Raw genomic sequence first — 16,134 nt, 5'->3', positions numbered from 1 at the left:
ATTTTCTGTGAAGTTTTTTGTTTGCTTGCTTGCTTGCTTTTTTCATAGCCAGATGTGTACAGATGTTATTATGTTGCTGCTTTTCCAAGGAACACAGAGCTGGCAGAATGCCTGTTATATTCTAAAAAGATGAAGTCATTAAGTACAAAATGATTTTCGAGCAGTCAAATCTTTAAACTCTTAGCGAGCACAGCCTCCCCTGTCAGAGGGCTATGGCGCCCTCTGCTGGCCAGAGTGTTTACCTTGTGCTCTCAAGATAATCTTCCTCATTGAGTTGTGCAACTGCTAGAGGTTTTTAAAGCTCCTTCCTAAGACATCTCACCGTTCCCTGAAGCAGAGACCTTGTTTATAGTGAGATTTGTTCTGTGATATTTTTCTATTTGTAATGCCCCCTGAGCTGATCTTTCCAGATGCTAGTGAATCAGAGCAGAGCTCCACACATGACAATTATAACAATTACCCTTTTATCTTCGTTTTATCACAGTAAGATTCATTGTATCAACTGATGTTAGTCCTAGGGTCATGGAGCCCTAAGCGCCCAGGGCTATGCGAGCAGCCTGCTGTCTGCCCTGGGGCTGGTGCAGTCCTGGGCCCCGGACGTTTCTTAGTGGAGGCCAGATCCCTTTCTCTGCCAGAGGGCAGTCATTCCCTGATGTCTTCACCAGCCCCGGAGCGTCCTCGACCTCCAGGGGCTGCCATTTCTCAGCATGCCCTTTAAGTGAAGCAGCCTAACAAAGAGCCCAGATCTGATCTGGGGCCACGGAGCCCCAGACTTTGGTTGGGGTGGACATGGGGTGCCAGGAGCCTCCTCCTCTGTTTTGCGGGTATCATTCAACTTCTAGGACCTTTCACGTTTCACCCGAACAGTGTGAAATCAGGTTATTTTCCATCTATACATAGATCTTATTCCTTGCAACCACAGGAAGGCTTCTTGAAGATGGCTTCTGGGGTATACGCCCTGATAACTCAGGGATTCTCAGCTCTTCCCACAATACTTGAGCATTTAGCAAAGTTGCTGGTGTCTGTTAGCAGACCCCAGTGTCTGGCCTTGGCTCGCTTTGTCCAGCCTCTCTTTCTTCCCTTCCCGGCATCTTGTGTATCATCTGCTTGACACATGTGCTATTCCCTGCAGTTCTGTGCCTTTTTGTGTGTGTCCCCTCCCCAGAGGGACTCTATCTGCCATATTTAGGAACCAAGAACTGTCCCAATCAAGCACAACCTCAGAGGAATCTTTCTGGTTCCTCAAGGTAGTCAACTCAGTGTGGCTTAGCAAAATACCATAGACCTAGGGACTTTCTCCCAATCCCAGGCGCTGGCATGGGTGAGTTCTGGTGAGGCCTCTTTTCTAGCTCACACCTGGCTCTGCTGATGTAGCTTTTCCTGACTCCTTGCTGGCTGTCCGTTTGCATTCCTTCATTCTCAGCTCTGTGCATCTTCAGGACCAATGGAGGGGCTTAGAGTCCTTCCTGTATCTTGGGGCCCTCTGACTTCCTCTAATTATTGCTTTGTCAGGGACAGAGATGACTAGATCAGATGACTGACTAATCTTCAGTGTGCCCCATAAAGTAGTACAGTCACGGGAGAAACACAAGGGAGAAGATCCTGGAACCAGACCTCACACTTGCACTTACCACAGAACTTTATGGACTTAATCCCCCAACCCACTCAACACTCACGTTACATGTGCGAGATCAAAGTCTGGGCAAAATAAAATAACTTCCCCTAATGGTGGTGTGTGAATGGCAGGAGCTGTGGTTGAATGTAAGGCTTGGTAGCCTCTTCCTGATCACCCACTCGGCAGATTAGAAACAGGACAGCACATTTTTCGTTCTCACACCTAACCAGCTTATACCTGCACCATGCCTACATGGTGGCTATTTCGGTTTGTTTGTTTGATCACCGATGTCCTCTGGATCCCTGGGGTTCTTCAGCTGAGTTCTCCGCTTGTCCATTATGCCAATGATTGCAAGGATAGAGAAAGAAAACCCAATACCTCCAAAATAAAAATTTCTCTCCTTGCCGCACTGCCAGGTGACACTTTGAGACAGCAGCGATTTGTGAGCTAGAGCTGTAGCACACACCCAGTGCTTCCAGGAGCTCCTAGCCCAGCTCACAGCCATACAACAACCAAAGTTGTTCAGCCTTCCCTTTGTTAGATCCCTCCAACCAAACAGTTGCATTTTATAAAAACTGTGTTTCCTAATGTTAGCACACTTCTGCTCAAAGTCCTTGATTGGTTTCTAGCTGGCAAAAACTGAAAATTCCCCACCATAAATGGATTAATAGTTGCCTTGAATTCTACACCAGAGGTCCATGGCCAAGCCCATATATGTGTATCCCTGTGGGGAAAGGACAGCCTCCAGCCCTCTAAAATTATGGTTTGTAGCAGTGCCATGACCATGCCTTTAAATCGTCATGACTGCTGGCAGCATGTCAAAGCCTCCAATTCCTGCCACTCGCCTTGGAAAAATGACCATTTTTATGAATAGTGAAATGAAAAACATTTCTCTTTTTGGGCAGATGAGAGCTAATTCTTCGACTGCTTTCAATTGTACATTTCTAAATTTTTCTAAAGCTGTAATTTCCCTCTCTTCCCCATCCTTCATCTTCCAGCCCCAAGAATCTTGAAGTTGTAATACCAACTTTTGAGGATAGAATTTTGATTTGTCATGCCTGGTAGTATTTTGTGTGTCTATGTGTGTTAAGACACTAAAGATTTATTGTACAAATAACATTTTAGTACAAGTAACCACCATACCCAAACACCTAGGGCTTACATCTGTGCATCTTTTAAAAACCTCATAAAAGAGCTTGTTTGAATTCACTTCATTCTGCATCCCCTCCCCCACTTGTTCCACAAGTGACTTTTATTAGCATCCCATGAAGACTCTGGAGAGAGTTGCTGCGTAAAACCGTTTGGAAAATTTCAAGATGTAGCGTCTGTGCCAAGTTTGGAAGCTGATTTATAAACTCCTGAAAAAGCTGTAAATTATTGTCATACAAATCAATGTGGCAGAGACTAGCCGAGCCTCCATATTTCATCAGAAATCATTTGGGAATCAACTGAGGAAAGCTAACATGCAAACCTTGCTCACTCATGCAGAGTTTATTTCTGGTTTTGTTTGCTTATGGCTTTTGTTTTGTTAAGATGTATGTATTTGAAAGGCAGAGCAACAGAGAAAGGAAGAGATAGAAACAGAGGGGCCCTTCGCTGTTCACCTACTGAGTGCTGGGTCAGGCTTAGGTCAGTAGGGCAATAGTCAAGGGCTTATACATAGTATGCAAATGAGAAGATGATCAACTCCATGCAAAGCAAATTTTAAAGTCATCACAAAATCATTAAAATTATAGTACTGTATAATTCTTTTAAAGTGATTTGTTTATTTTTATTTGAAAGACAGACTTTACAGAGAAAGAGGGAGGAAAAGAGAAAGAAATATTTTATCCACTGGCCTACTCCACAAATGTCCGCAATGGCCAGAGCTAAGCTGATCTGAAGCCAGGATCCCCTAGGGTCTCTCAAACAGGTGCAGGGTCTCAAGGCTCTGTGCCATATATCACTGCTTTGCCAAGACAGTAAGCAGAGATCTGGATGGGAAGTAGAGCATCCAGGACATAAACTGGCGCCCACATGCGATGCTGACACCTGTAGGTGGATGATTATCCAGTTGAGCCATCATGCTCTCCCCGTGGCTTCCGCTTTGACAGCACAGCAGAGGACCGTGTCCAGCTTCCTGAGTCATGCTCCTCCCGTGGCCGTGTCTCTATAGTTCACTGGGTTGAAATGAGTACACAGCTGAGGCTTACCTATAGCCTAGATAGAAACATTTTAGTGACTAAAGGAATCATAGAATTTCTCTGCTTAAACCTGATAACCGAGCATAGTAGGACTCATTTTGTTTGTTTGCTTTCTTATTTTAAAACTACATTTCCCTTTATTCCCACTGTCAGGGTACATGGGATAGGCAGGAAAACAAAGATTTGTTCAGCATGTGAATTCTTCAAAGAATGGCTAAGATGAATAATAATTTTAAAAATGACAGAGCTTTCCTGTATATCACTGGTTAATATAAACTGTGTCAACACTTTGAAAGCAAGGTCTTTTACGCAAGATCTAGCTTCCTATAGGTCATTCCTCAGAGCCCAACAGGCTTCTTCTACTTCCTGTGGCTGTCCCCGTCCCCACCTTATTTTGTAATATTCATGGTGTCGAGGTACACAACTAGATCATAAACTCAGGATTCATCACTGACTCAGGAGCCTTTGAGTCATCCTGTTGTCCATGATGCATATGTACGCCATGGTCACCAGCCATAGAAGGGCCTAGCTAGCTATGCTAGGAACTGAAGCCGCCCTCGCCTCTCCTCCTTGTCTCTTCCCTGGAAGGTATTGCTTCAGACTTAATCCTAAGTAATGGAATCATTTTGCAAATAACTCTCTAGTTCTTGTTAACTGAAGACCAGAATTGAAGAGAATCCTGCACTTGTATAAGACACTCTCCACTAGGTGGGGGTGTGGGATAGCCCAGTGTAAGCCGACTTGCGCTGTGACCGGATGTGCGGGTGCTTCAACAGATGGGTACCTGGATTCCTGACAAATGCGTGCAGCAGAAATGTGGTCTCGCCATTCCCTGCGTGTCACCCGCTGCTCCGAAGGTCTCAGTCCGTCAGTTTGTATACCAAAAAGGAAAGGGCATCACTTAGGAGTTTTTAGTTTTTTTTTTTAATTTCTAAAATAAATTACATGGTTTGCATTTATTTTAAATCTTACTAAATCTTAAAACTTGATAAATCTAATCTTAAAACTTACTAAACTCTCCTTACTGCTGCTACATTACTGTTGTCCTTTTTTCCGGTCTAAGAAATCCTTAATAATGCCTCTTCACTGACTGGCCTCCGCGTCCTGAAGAACACCCACAGGGCAATAGGAATAGAATTGATGAGACCCATGCAGCTTTCTTGTTTCAGACCTTAAGCTGGTTTGTTAGGTGAAATGTCTGCAGAGTATTTGCTGGCTTTCCCAGAGGGTTTTCTAGAATTCTAAAGGCTGAAGTGACTGAACAGCACGGGATCATAGAGATGCTTAAGTGTGCTGAGCATTCCCTGTCTCCAGTGAGAAGCAAACACCCCGTTTAATTAGCTTCCACTGCTGTCTGTATTTTCCTTTCTTGCACTTTAGGCTGTTTCTACTTTGCCCCTAACTTACAGAGTTGAATATTTAATGTAAAATAAGCTTTTTTTTTCCAGTGTGAACATTTGAGTCATCAATGTCTTTGGGTATTAGGTTTTTTAACCTGCATACTTAACCTCACAGCATCAGTTGAAGTGGGGTGAATCCCCTTCCTGAATGGTGTAAGGACCTTAGAGTGTTTGTTAAAGCCCCGCAGCCCTGTGTGCATGCTCTCGTCGCCCTGTGCTTCACTCTTGTCCCGTGTCATCTTTTCCAGCTTCTGTTCTCCGCCAGTTTCTGTCCCGAGTTCTTACTTCAGCGCGGAGCCCTTCCCAGGTACAACTCAGATGTATCAGGTGTCATTCCTGGTCCTCTTCCTCCTCTGTGGTTGGGAGCTTGTTCTCTTCTCTTGCCCGCCCCTGCCCGCCTCACTCCGGGCACATGTGTTTTACGCAGATCTCAGCCCAAACAGCCCCTCGTGCAATGCTTCCCTTACCAGTCTCTCGAGGTACCCTTCACTCTTCTTTCCTTTCACAAATCCAGTTACGTTTGTCTGTCTCCCCATCACACAGTAAGTTCTAGAAGATTAGACTCTGGGCCCATTGTTTTCATTCCTGGGTGCCAGTATCAAGTCCATTGCCTAGCACACAGGCACCCATGCGTGTTGCAGGAGTCTGACTGCAGAGTCTAGTGCTGGACAGACAGGGGGTGGGCTAGGTGTCCTGAGCTCTGAGACAGCCTGTAGTCGCCTTTTTATAGCTAATTGAGCAGGCAGGTAATTAGCAAGCAAACGAGTCAGAGAAGCAAACAGAAAGATGAAAGCGGAAGAAAGGAGGAAGGAAATGCAGGAAGTGAAAAGTAACAGAAAAGTGCATGGGAAAGAGGCAGGGAAGGAAACGGACGAACTCACCTGGGGGAGTGTCTGATGGGAAAGCTTATCCTTCTCCTTGTCTCTCACCTGAAAGTAGTAAAAACAAAAAACTTGAACAGAGGCAGTGAAATGTTAATGTGAAACAAAATGTGAAACCTTTTCTTATTGTGATAATTTTTTAATGGATTTTTAAATTTAGCTATTTATTTTGGTGAGGACTGTCACCTAGGGTTACTCTCTAGCATGCCCTAAGAGCATGCACTCTTGAGTAACTCATAGGAAGTAAATAAAGATATGTATCCCACCCTCTTAAAAAGGAGTTATTCCTGCATTCCATTATGTGAGTACATTTTCAAGCATTTTATGAACTGCATGAACACACAGAATGATTATAATTAACCCGTTCTTACTTATTCAAAATAACAGAAAAATATGTCGTAACTGCAAGTGTGGCCAAGAAGAGCATGATGTTCTCCTGAGCAACGAAGAGGATCGGAAGGTGGGGCGGCTCTTTGAAGACACCAAGTACACCACCCTGATCGCCAAGCTGAAGTCGGACGGAATTCCCACGTACAAACGCAACGTCATGATACTGACCAACCCAGTTGCTGCCAAGAAGAATGTCTCCATCAACACCGTCACCTATGAGTGGGCGCCTCCTGTCCAGAACCAGGCATTGGTAAACAGCAGGGTGAAGGGGCGTTGGTGGACGTTCCTTAACCACTTAGAGCAATTCGTTGACACGTGTATCAGTTCCCGGGCATTTCCGTAACTTTGGTCTAATTTTTATATATAGTCTTTGGAAAGTCAGGCTAGCTATTGCCTAGCCCAGCTGCTTATATGCATTTAGCTTCTTTATGGAATAGTCTTAACATTCTTACTCATGAGATGAAAATAATTTTTTTTTAAATCAATCTGATAATTCTGTGTTAGCCTAGAGAAGATTTTTTTTTTTAATGGTAAAGGAGCACTGAAGAAAAGAATTCCTGCCCTTGATGGAAACTGTAAGAAACCTCTCCTACTATATTTCTTTCACCATGTGAGGCAAAATGTGCAGTTTTGTGTCAAGCTCCTGCCACTGGTGTAATGACTCCAGGATAGCATCCCTGTCTTTTGGCGAAGGTTAATTAAGTCAGCAGGTAGTCCGTGCGCTGCTTCACCCGGCAGAAGCACCGCTGGTCCACAGACTGCTGAGGCTGTGCCCGCCTCGTGTTCTCCTTCACTGGCACCTGCGCTCACTCAGCACAAGTGTTTAGTTGTAGCCCAAGTCATTTTACAGGTTGCAAAGTTCTTTTCTCTTTTCTCTTTTTTCTTTTCTTTTCTTTTTTTCTTTCTTTTCTTTCATGTCACGGGTTTTTTTTTAACCCAGCTAAATCCATTTACCATAATCACTTTCTCATGTTATTTCCCCGAGTTCTTCATACTATCTGTTGGCTGGATGAAACCCACTTCTTCCCTGAGAAGCTTCTGGTGTATGCTGTACAGTGTGGCCCTGTCTGTCAGCCGGGACATTCACCTCGATGACCTTGGTCCCCCTCGTTGACCTTGGTCCCCCCTCGATGACCTTGGTCTCCCCTCGTTGACCTTGGTCCCCCCTCGATGACCTTGGTCCCCCCTCGTTGACCTTGGTCTCCCCCTCGATGACCTTGGTCCCCCCTCGTTGACCTTGGTCCCCCCTCGTTGACCTTGGTCTCCCCTCGTTGACCTTGGTCTCCCCCTCGATGACCTTGGTCCCCCTCGTTGACCTTGGTCCCCCCTCGTTGACCTTGGTCTCCCCTCGTTGACCTTGGTCTCCCCCTCGATGACCTTGGTCCCCCTCGATGACCTTGGTCCCCCCTCGTTGACCTTGGTCCCCCTCGTTGACCTTGGTCCCCCCTCGTTGACCTTGGTCCCCCTCGTTGACCTTGGTCCCCCCTCGATGACCTTGGTCTCCCCCTCGTTGACCTTGGTCCCCCTCGTTGACCTTGGTCTCCTTGTGCCCAGGCCAGGCAGTATATGCAGATGCTGCCGAAGGAGAAGCAGCCGGTGGCAGGCTCGGAGGGGGCACAGTACCGAAAGAAGCAGCTGGCAAAGCAGCTCCCTGCACATGACCAGGACCCTTCCAAGTGCCATGAGTTGTCTCCCAAAGAGGTGAAGGAGATGGAGCAGTTTGTGAAGAAATACAAGAATGAGGCGCTGGGCGTGGGAGATGTCAAACTGCCCTATGAGATGGGGACTCCAGGCATCGACAAACTCTACCTCCCTGCGGGGGACAGAGGCACCCCGACAGTCACGGGGGCTGTGGAGAGCAAATCTGCCGAGCCAAAGAGAACGCAGTATGTAAGTGCAGTTGCTGGTTTGATGTGTTACAGCTTCTTTCCTTACTTTGAACTTGTTGCAGCAGGAGGGGGAGGGACTCTTTTTCAGTTTCCAGAGGGACTCAGAGAAGTAAGTTCATTAAAATCCAGGTTAGACTTTTGTACATAGTAGTTGGCATTGGCATCCTGCTTGAATCCAACATACGAATCTAGAATTTGTTTCTAAACACAGTTCTGTTAAGTGCTCATCACTTCCCCGTACATGAGAATAATGTGCACTTTGGTAACTCAGTTTTGTTTAGGAGTATAGCCCCGAAATTCAGACTTAAATTTCCATGGATATATGAGCAGGCTTTTTTTTTCCAGTTCTCCCAGAGAGGGAAACGTCAAGTCTTTTCTGGTAGCATGAAAATAGAAAACAGTTGTGACTCAGATGAGCAAGGCAGAACTAAGCTTACCTGTGACACGGAGATCCAGCCAGCATATCCAGCCAGTCAGGCTGGGTCCTGACAAAGGAGTATCAGCAATCTCTGACGTCATCAGTCTGGAGAGAACCTACATAAAATCAGGGTGAAAATCACAACGAAGCCGCCTTTTCTGCGGATGATGCTAAATTAGGCAACATCACTGTTCTAGACCAGGATTAAAAAAAAAAGTACCTGTTGGGCTCCCGGGGACTGGCTGGTTTACATGCTCTCTTTCAGTTCTGCTCTTGCTGCAAGCTGCTCATGCAGGAGGGCGAGCCCGCCGTCTACGCCGAGAGGGCTGGCTACGACAGGCTGTGGCACCCAGCCTGCTTCACCTGCAGCGCCTGCTCGGAACTCCTGGTTGACATGATCTATTTCTGGAAGAATGGGAAGCTGTTCTGTGGCAGACACTACTGTGACAGTGAGAAGCCCCGCTGTGCCGGCTGCGATGAGGTATGGTCTCACAGTCGGCTGCCTGCTGGCTCTTGCCCGGCAAGCAACCAAAACTAACCAAACGTCAATTGCTTTATAGATATCCCAAGATATTAAATTAAATGAAAGAGACTATTGATTTCGTTCACTCTGAGCGCCCTAGTTCATTGTGTTGACTAAGGAAAGACTTGGCACAGCCACCGACTTGGATTGAATGGTAAATTAAGTGGAAGGCTCAAGCTTCAGATGGTCGCGCTCAGACTTCAAACTCTGACAGCAGACTGACGTGTTGTTTGTTGAGCTCATGCGTTCCTTCGTAAACGACCTAGTCTGTGTCATCCACAGTAAAGAGGAAAAGCCTGATTCACTCTGTTTCCATGCTTTCTGCAGCTGATATTCAGCAATGAATACACCCAGGCAGAGAACCAGAACTGGCATCTGAAACACTTCTGCTGCTTTGACTGTGACGGCATCCTGGCTGGGGAGATCTACGTGATGGTCAACGACAAGCCTGTGTGCAAGCCGTGCTACCTCAAGAACCACGCCGTGGTGAGCAGCGCCGGGTCCTCCCCCGCACCCCTCCGCCAAACAATGAGCTGGATTTGTACAAAGTGAACACATTTTACAACAGATTCAGGAACACAGGGCTGCTGCCCACCTGACTCACTCTCCTGCCTACATTCCCACATTCTTCCTTCCTTTTTTTTTTTCTAATTTTTACAATGACACATTTTCATTTTACTTCACAATCATAGGCTTAATACGCCATTAGGTACATAGCAACACTTAGCAGGTAGGGGAAAAAAAAAAAAACCAACTTCCTCAGTAGTATAGACAAAGACTGTGACTAACAGTCAAACCCCAGGATGGCAATCCCACTCATAGAGATGACATTTTTTGGTACCCTGCATATTTCTACATGAATGTACAGTATAATGGTGAGCGTTACAGATTTCATTTAACTCACGTGCCCAGGTGCTCTTTGTGTTCCCTCGCTCTGTGTGTGTGTGTGTGTGTGTGAGTGTGCTGCTGGACCACCCACCAGGACATGGTTTTGTTACCTGGAAGTTGTTCAGTCCCTGTTTCTTAAACCCTCGTTGAACTGATTTAGTATGACAGAATTTGATCTGTAGATTTAGATTTTTATGTGGGACCTCATGCTGAAGTACTTCATGTGAAAGTGTATTTCTTCTTTGCTCTGCTCTGCTTACACAGAACTGCTATTGTCTGATGGCCAAGAGATAGATAACAAAGATAAAGGGCATAAAGTTGACCATATAAGGTGAGGTTTATGAGTTGGGAGTATCAGGAATGACTGTTAATTCTTTCTATGCTGGAAAACGTGCTAGTTAAAGTCCTCCTGAGCCTTTAAGCAGGGGAGACTCCTGGCTAAGGAATCTAATCATATATTTATGTGGTTCAAGAGTGTGATACCATGGAAATAAGTTAATAAGCTTAGTATCAACACCAATTTCCTGCCATTACCATTGTCATACATACGATTATTCATTTTTTAAAGTTTTATTTCAAAGGCAGAGACACACAGAGATCTTCCTGCCCCTGGTTCACTCACCAAATGGCCACAGTGACAAGGGCTCGGTTGGGCTGAAGCCAGGAGCCTGGAACACCACATAGGTGACAGGGGCCCAAGGCCTAGGGCCATCTTCTGTATCCCCTGTCTGGGAGCCCCTCAACATCTTCATCCTGCAGCTCTAAGCTTGATGTGATCTTTTCTTCATTTTTGAGGGAAACACTAGCTCCCACATCTGTGTTACTTCCTGTTTTGCTGCCTTTCCCCATGGCCTTTTGGATCTGTGAGCGTTCTTGGTTCTGTTAATGTGTGTGCCCCCAGGGCCTTCAGTCTCTGGTGTTTTGCTGGCGTTTTCTGGGACACCTTTCTGGGGTCCGGGAGGCTGCTGAGCGACAGGGACAACACCCGCTGTGCACCTGCGTGGGGAGGGTTTCTCTCTGACCTGCCTTCTTCAGGCAGCAGGTGGGACATGCAGACCAGAGCAGATCTGCAAGCTGACAGCTGTGGCTGGAGCAGTCATCGGGAAGGTGTATTGTGCGACCAGGGTGACCACATTTTCCTGCTATTTGAAGTGTGAGTCCACATGCTGTTCCCCAGGGATCCCGAGTCTTCCTCTCGGTTGATTCCGACAGCTCTCTGGTGGTGGGGGGCGGGGGTCAGGGTACAGATCCTTTAGGTGTGGGCTGACTCAGTTTTCTTCCACGTTATCTGTGGCCCCTCTCCAGCTGCTCCCTCCCTCCCTTAATGCCTGCCCTCCTCAGAATGGGAGGCACCCCATCTGATGCCTGTGGGTTTCTCTTCACCAGTGATGTATCTTATGGGTTCCTTTGCCTCCCACTGTCTCCTTGGGAGAGACAAAGACTCCCGCCGGGAGTCTCCCTGTACTGGTTAAAAACTCACCAGGCTTTTGTCTCTGTCCCTGGTTGCAGTCTGCATTCACCCTCCTGGACTCCGGCTGCAGTCCGAGTGTTTTCAGCAGCTCCCTTCACCTGCGTGGCACCTGCCTTCTTCTGGTGGACTCCAGAGAGCTTTGGTCACCTCGCCCATCAGTTCTCTTCTTCCAGCTCTCCGCTCTGGTGGATCCTGTCCCTAAGTTTTCTGCACACACAGCTACACCTGCTTGCCTTTGGCTATCTTGAATTATCCTCCTTGGGCCTTCTGCTGCTGCTTGCCTGAGCACATTATCAGGGGCTGGCTTGGAAGTGGAGCAGCCAGTATTTGAACTGGCACTCTCACATGGGATGCCAGTGTCACAGGCGGCAGCTTAACTCACTGCACCACAACACTGGCATCCAATTATCCCTTATTAAAGAACTCTGCTGCATTACTATGTCTCACATCCTCACAGCTAAAATTCTGTTTCAGCCTGTTTTCTATTTGAAATTTTCATCGTTGTAATGTCTTGGAACTTTTCTAATGTCACCTTGCTCCAAAGCCACCTGCTATAGAGATGGTAGATACTGTTTCTGAAATTCAGATGTGAACACTAAGTCTGTATTAGACCTTGAGTAGATTGTGCTCCTTCCGTTAGGTATGCAGCCTCATTCGTGCCTTTCTGTAGCATGATACCTATGTTTTCTGGTTTATTCCCTGCTCTTTCTCTTTTGCTCACTCTTGCTGGCCTGACACATCCACCTACTCTGTTACTCAACTGTACTTGCGCACTCCTCTGGATTTAGTTTGATCTTGACTGTTTGCAGAACACCCTCCTTGACCCTGACTTAGTCCTAGTCCTCGCTGTCTCAGGCAGGCTGTGTGTGTCCCCTCCTATGTGTGAGTGGCTGTTAATATCACTCAGTTATACTGGAAGCTTCTGGAGGTTAACAGCTTGTCTTCCTTTCCAAGTCCTCAGCGTCTTGAGTGAGTGATGAGTGTTCCTATTGTCTTTGGTTTGGCGTCCTTATGATCCTTCTTTGAGCCGAGAACAAAATGTTACATTGCCATGTGACATGATTTGTTATCTAACTGATGCTATAAATGGAGTTGCAACAATTTCTCTATGGAGTGCTACCATAATGTGTCTTTATTTTTATTTTTTTTATTTGAGAGACATAGACTAATTCTCCATAGGATTATTCCTCCAAGGCTCATAGTGGCCCTTGGGCCAGGGCAGGTACTTAATCTGGAAGCATAAAGTGCAATTGGGTCTTACTGCTGGGCAGGAAGAAAATGGGAAATACACAAGTTTTATGTAGAGGCCTGGAATTCAGTGTCCCCGGAATTCCTTGCAGTTTCTTGGCTAGTTCATGCCTTGTCTACATAGAAAAGAAGGAAGTAAAACAAGGAAGTAAGGGCTCTGAACTACTGTGAGCTTCAAGAACACGGGAACTCCAGTGCCAAGCAGTGAGGGGCGAAACGCGTCGTCTCTTGCCATGGGTTCTGCAGTACCCAGGCCCTTGGAACAGCCTGGGCAGCTTGAAGATGTCTGACGAATTCTGGGTCAGTAGATTGTCCCTAAGATGATCTGTGGTGCTGTGAGATGAACAACAATCAAAAATATTATAAAACCACAAATTCTAAATTCTCACATCACTCATATGCTCCTCATCAGTTCTTGTTCTTCCCAAATAAGTTCTTTAACTTCATGTGTCACTGAATGCTAGTTCTCTTGGTGAAGTGAACATGAATATAACGGTAGACAGGGTCCCACCTAGTACTCAGGCTGCAGAGAGACAGGGAGGAAATTGCTGGAAGCACAGGAATAAAGCATTGACTGAAATGCTTCCATTTGACACAAGCATGCTTCAGAAAACTGAAAGATGAAGTCATATGAAATACAGAAAATGACAAGAAACCGTGCTAAGCAAACTATGAAAAGAAAGTGCGTGAGGATATATCCAAGAAGCCCACATGCTTGAACGGTGGCACGACCAACTGGAAATGTGCCTGCACTCATTGCATTTGTGTTGTGTTCCGGAGTAGTTCATTGATCGTGCAGAGAAGGTGCCTCTCTCTATCTAGGAAAAGCAGGTTCATCTGTAAATAGAAGCAGTGCTGTTCTAAGGATAGGGAAAGCGTGTGGCGGGGCTGCGGCTGCCTCCCTGCCTGCACCCAGTGATGCATGCAGCAGCAGCCTCACTCAGAAGTCTTGTCAGGTAGGGAAGCCATGCCCCTCCCTCCACTCACGTATTTTCCACCATCAAATCTCAGGGGTTCTTGGCGGTCCCAGTCAGAGACCAGGAGTGTTGAGGTGAGACCAGCGCTTTGCCCTGGACAGTCTTGCGCGTGTCTTCATGTGTTTTAGAATAATTTAAGCAGACACTTGAAGCCATCACATTCACTCAGAACATGTGTAAACAAGAACTCACATCGTCTTGCTAGTGTTTGTAGAGGTTTCAACTGGGTAGTTTGATTCACTTATTTTCTTCCTTTACATGGCCGTTAAAACTGTATGGGCATATGTGGATGTATGTTTGTGGTTGCATGTGTGTGTATGTATTTGAGCTATATATGTCTGCATAAAGTTTGAATATATAATATAATGAAACAGGTATTATAAGTAATATGTTCTACAGTAATAAACTATCATAAATTATGACTGATCTCATGACAAACAGAAGCCAATTAACTGGAAGTTGATTTTTAGTGCAAGCTCATTATTCTCAAACAGTGCCAGTATTTTTAATTGAGTCCTTAATTACTTTGAGCATGTCTTTAATTTACTACTGTCTAGACATCAGTGGTGTTAATAATGTGTCATATGTAAGACTTGTTAAATTACCACTTCAAAAGTTTAATGAGTGAGAAAATACCATTTCATAAACTTCTTTATAGTTACTAATATGCAATCGAACAGAACATGCTAGAACCAAGCACACAGCTCTTTGGGACTATTTTGCATGTACCAAGTCACCTGTTTGGTCTTCATCTTTTATTTCTCACCATATTGAGCATACAGATCCCCATTAGCAATTGCTTTGGGAAGAGTTTAACCAGCAGGTCATCCTGAGTCATGTAGTTTTGAGAACTGTCACTCTTAGTTTCAATGTAGCATTCGAGAAAGGTGTTCCTTTGCCTCGAGGATGCCGCGTCACAGCTGATAGGACCTTTCACTCATCTTTTACTCATCCTTCTTTGTATTGTTACTGAACAGGTGTGTCAAGGGTGCCACAATGCCATCGACCCGGAAGTGCAGCGGGTCACCTACAATGACTTCAGCTGGCACGCGTCCGCCCAATGCTTTCTGTGCTCCTGCTGCAGCAAGTGTCTCATCGGAGAGAAGTTCATGCCTGTGGAGGGCATGGTTTTCTGTTCAGTGGAGTGTAAGAGGAGGATGTCTTAGGACAAGAGCACTGAGCAGCCTTGAGCCGTTATCTAGCCAAAGGGTATGCATTTCTACTGTAAAGTGCAATTTCAAAACATGATAATAAAAGGAAAAGAAACAGTTAAGGAAACCAAGGGATTTTGTTCGATATCCTTCTTTGCTGTTATTCCTTTTCAGGTTTTTTTTCCTGCTCAATTTTTAAAACCTGCTTGATTTTAGAAGTGTGTAAAGACTTGTCTTTCTTTAGCTTTCCAAAAATGAAATCTTTGAGTTGGAAGCTAGGGCTTGGTCATCTCCACATCCCTCCTGCCCTTGTTCCGCACACGGGATGTCTACTACTTCAGCGCTAGAGTACTGCATGGAAAGATGGGGGACCCGAGTTCTGTGCTCTTTCCCCCTCAGGTCTAGAGGGAAGAGGAAATTAAATGTGCCCTGATGCTAAGACTCTACATTATTTTGCCTGATGTCATTCAGTGCATTGTTCTTGACGAAGCAGAGATGCGATGTAGTGTTTAGAGCTGCTATTTTAATGCCTATGCATTTGCTATTTCCTGATTTAGGCAGAAGTGGCACTTTCTTTATTGCATTTCTCTATTTTTTTATTTACCCTACCTCTCAGTATTGTCCTTGTACATTGGTTACTCCAGAAATATGTGGCCTTGAATACTGATTATCACACGTGGCATAAAAGTATCCACACTTGTTTATTTCTATGGATGAGTTTCGACCTAGATATAAAAAGCAAGCCATTCACTTTATATAGTGTTTTCAATTCAGACAACTTATATAGTTTTTTATACCCAAGGAACTATAACTTGTACCAGTTGCACTTGTCTGCTTTGGTTTGGAAGAGATTTTTCCTTTGCATGGCTTTTATTTTTATCTAACAGATACCCTCTTGTGTTACATCTAAGCCTGTTGATGGATCTATAGAATGTCTTATTTGCCAAAAATTTCCATTCTTGGATATTTCTGATGTTTACTTTTCTCTGTTATACTCCCACATATAGCTGTGCAAACTATGACAATTAAATGGAATGAATGATATGTATGCTATTATTCAAAATAAAGTCTTTCACTTTAATGATTGGTGTTTTTCTTGT

The 16,134-nt window shown here is 45.2% G+C and overlaps 1 protein-coding gene across 3 annotated transcripts in view; it reads left to right on the top strand.

Moving 5' to 3' along the window:
- Nucleotides 1–15,165, top strand: part of TES (testin LIM domain protein) — a 36,399-nt gene extending 21,234 nt beyond the window's left edge. For all 3 annotated transcript variants that reach the window (XM_058681323.1, XM_058681324.1, XM_058681325.1), the window contains exons 3-7: nucleotides 6,467–6,719; nucleotides 8,024–8,359; nucleotides 9,042–9,257; nucleotides 9,627–9,785; nucleotides 14,861–15,165. In XM_058681323.1, the coding sequence (XP_058537306.1) occupies nucleotides 6,467–6,719; nucleotides 8,024–8,359; nucleotides 9,042–9,257; nucleotides 9,627–9,785; nucleotides 14,861–15,049 (1,153 nt within the window). In that variant the 3' untranslated portion in view covers nucleotides 15,050–15,165. The remainder of the gene's footprint in view (nucleotides 1–6,466; nucleotides 6,720–8,023; nucleotides 8,360–9,041; nucleotides 9,258–9,626; nucleotides 9,786–14,860) is intronic.
- The last annotated feature ends 969 nt before the right edge of the window (nucleotides 15,166–16,134 follow it).

This window comes from Ochotona princeps, chromosome 25, assembly GCF_030435755.1.
Source record: "Ochotona princeps isolate mOchPri1 chromosome 25, mOchPri1.hap1, whole genome shotgun sequence".
In the NCBI taxonomy this organism is placed as follows: Eukaryota; Metazoa; Chordata; class Mammalia; order Lagomorpha; family Ochotonidae; genus Ochotona; species Ochotona princeps.
Note: the sequence above shows the minus strand (reverse complement) of the source record. Positions and strands in the feature narration are given on the sequence as shown.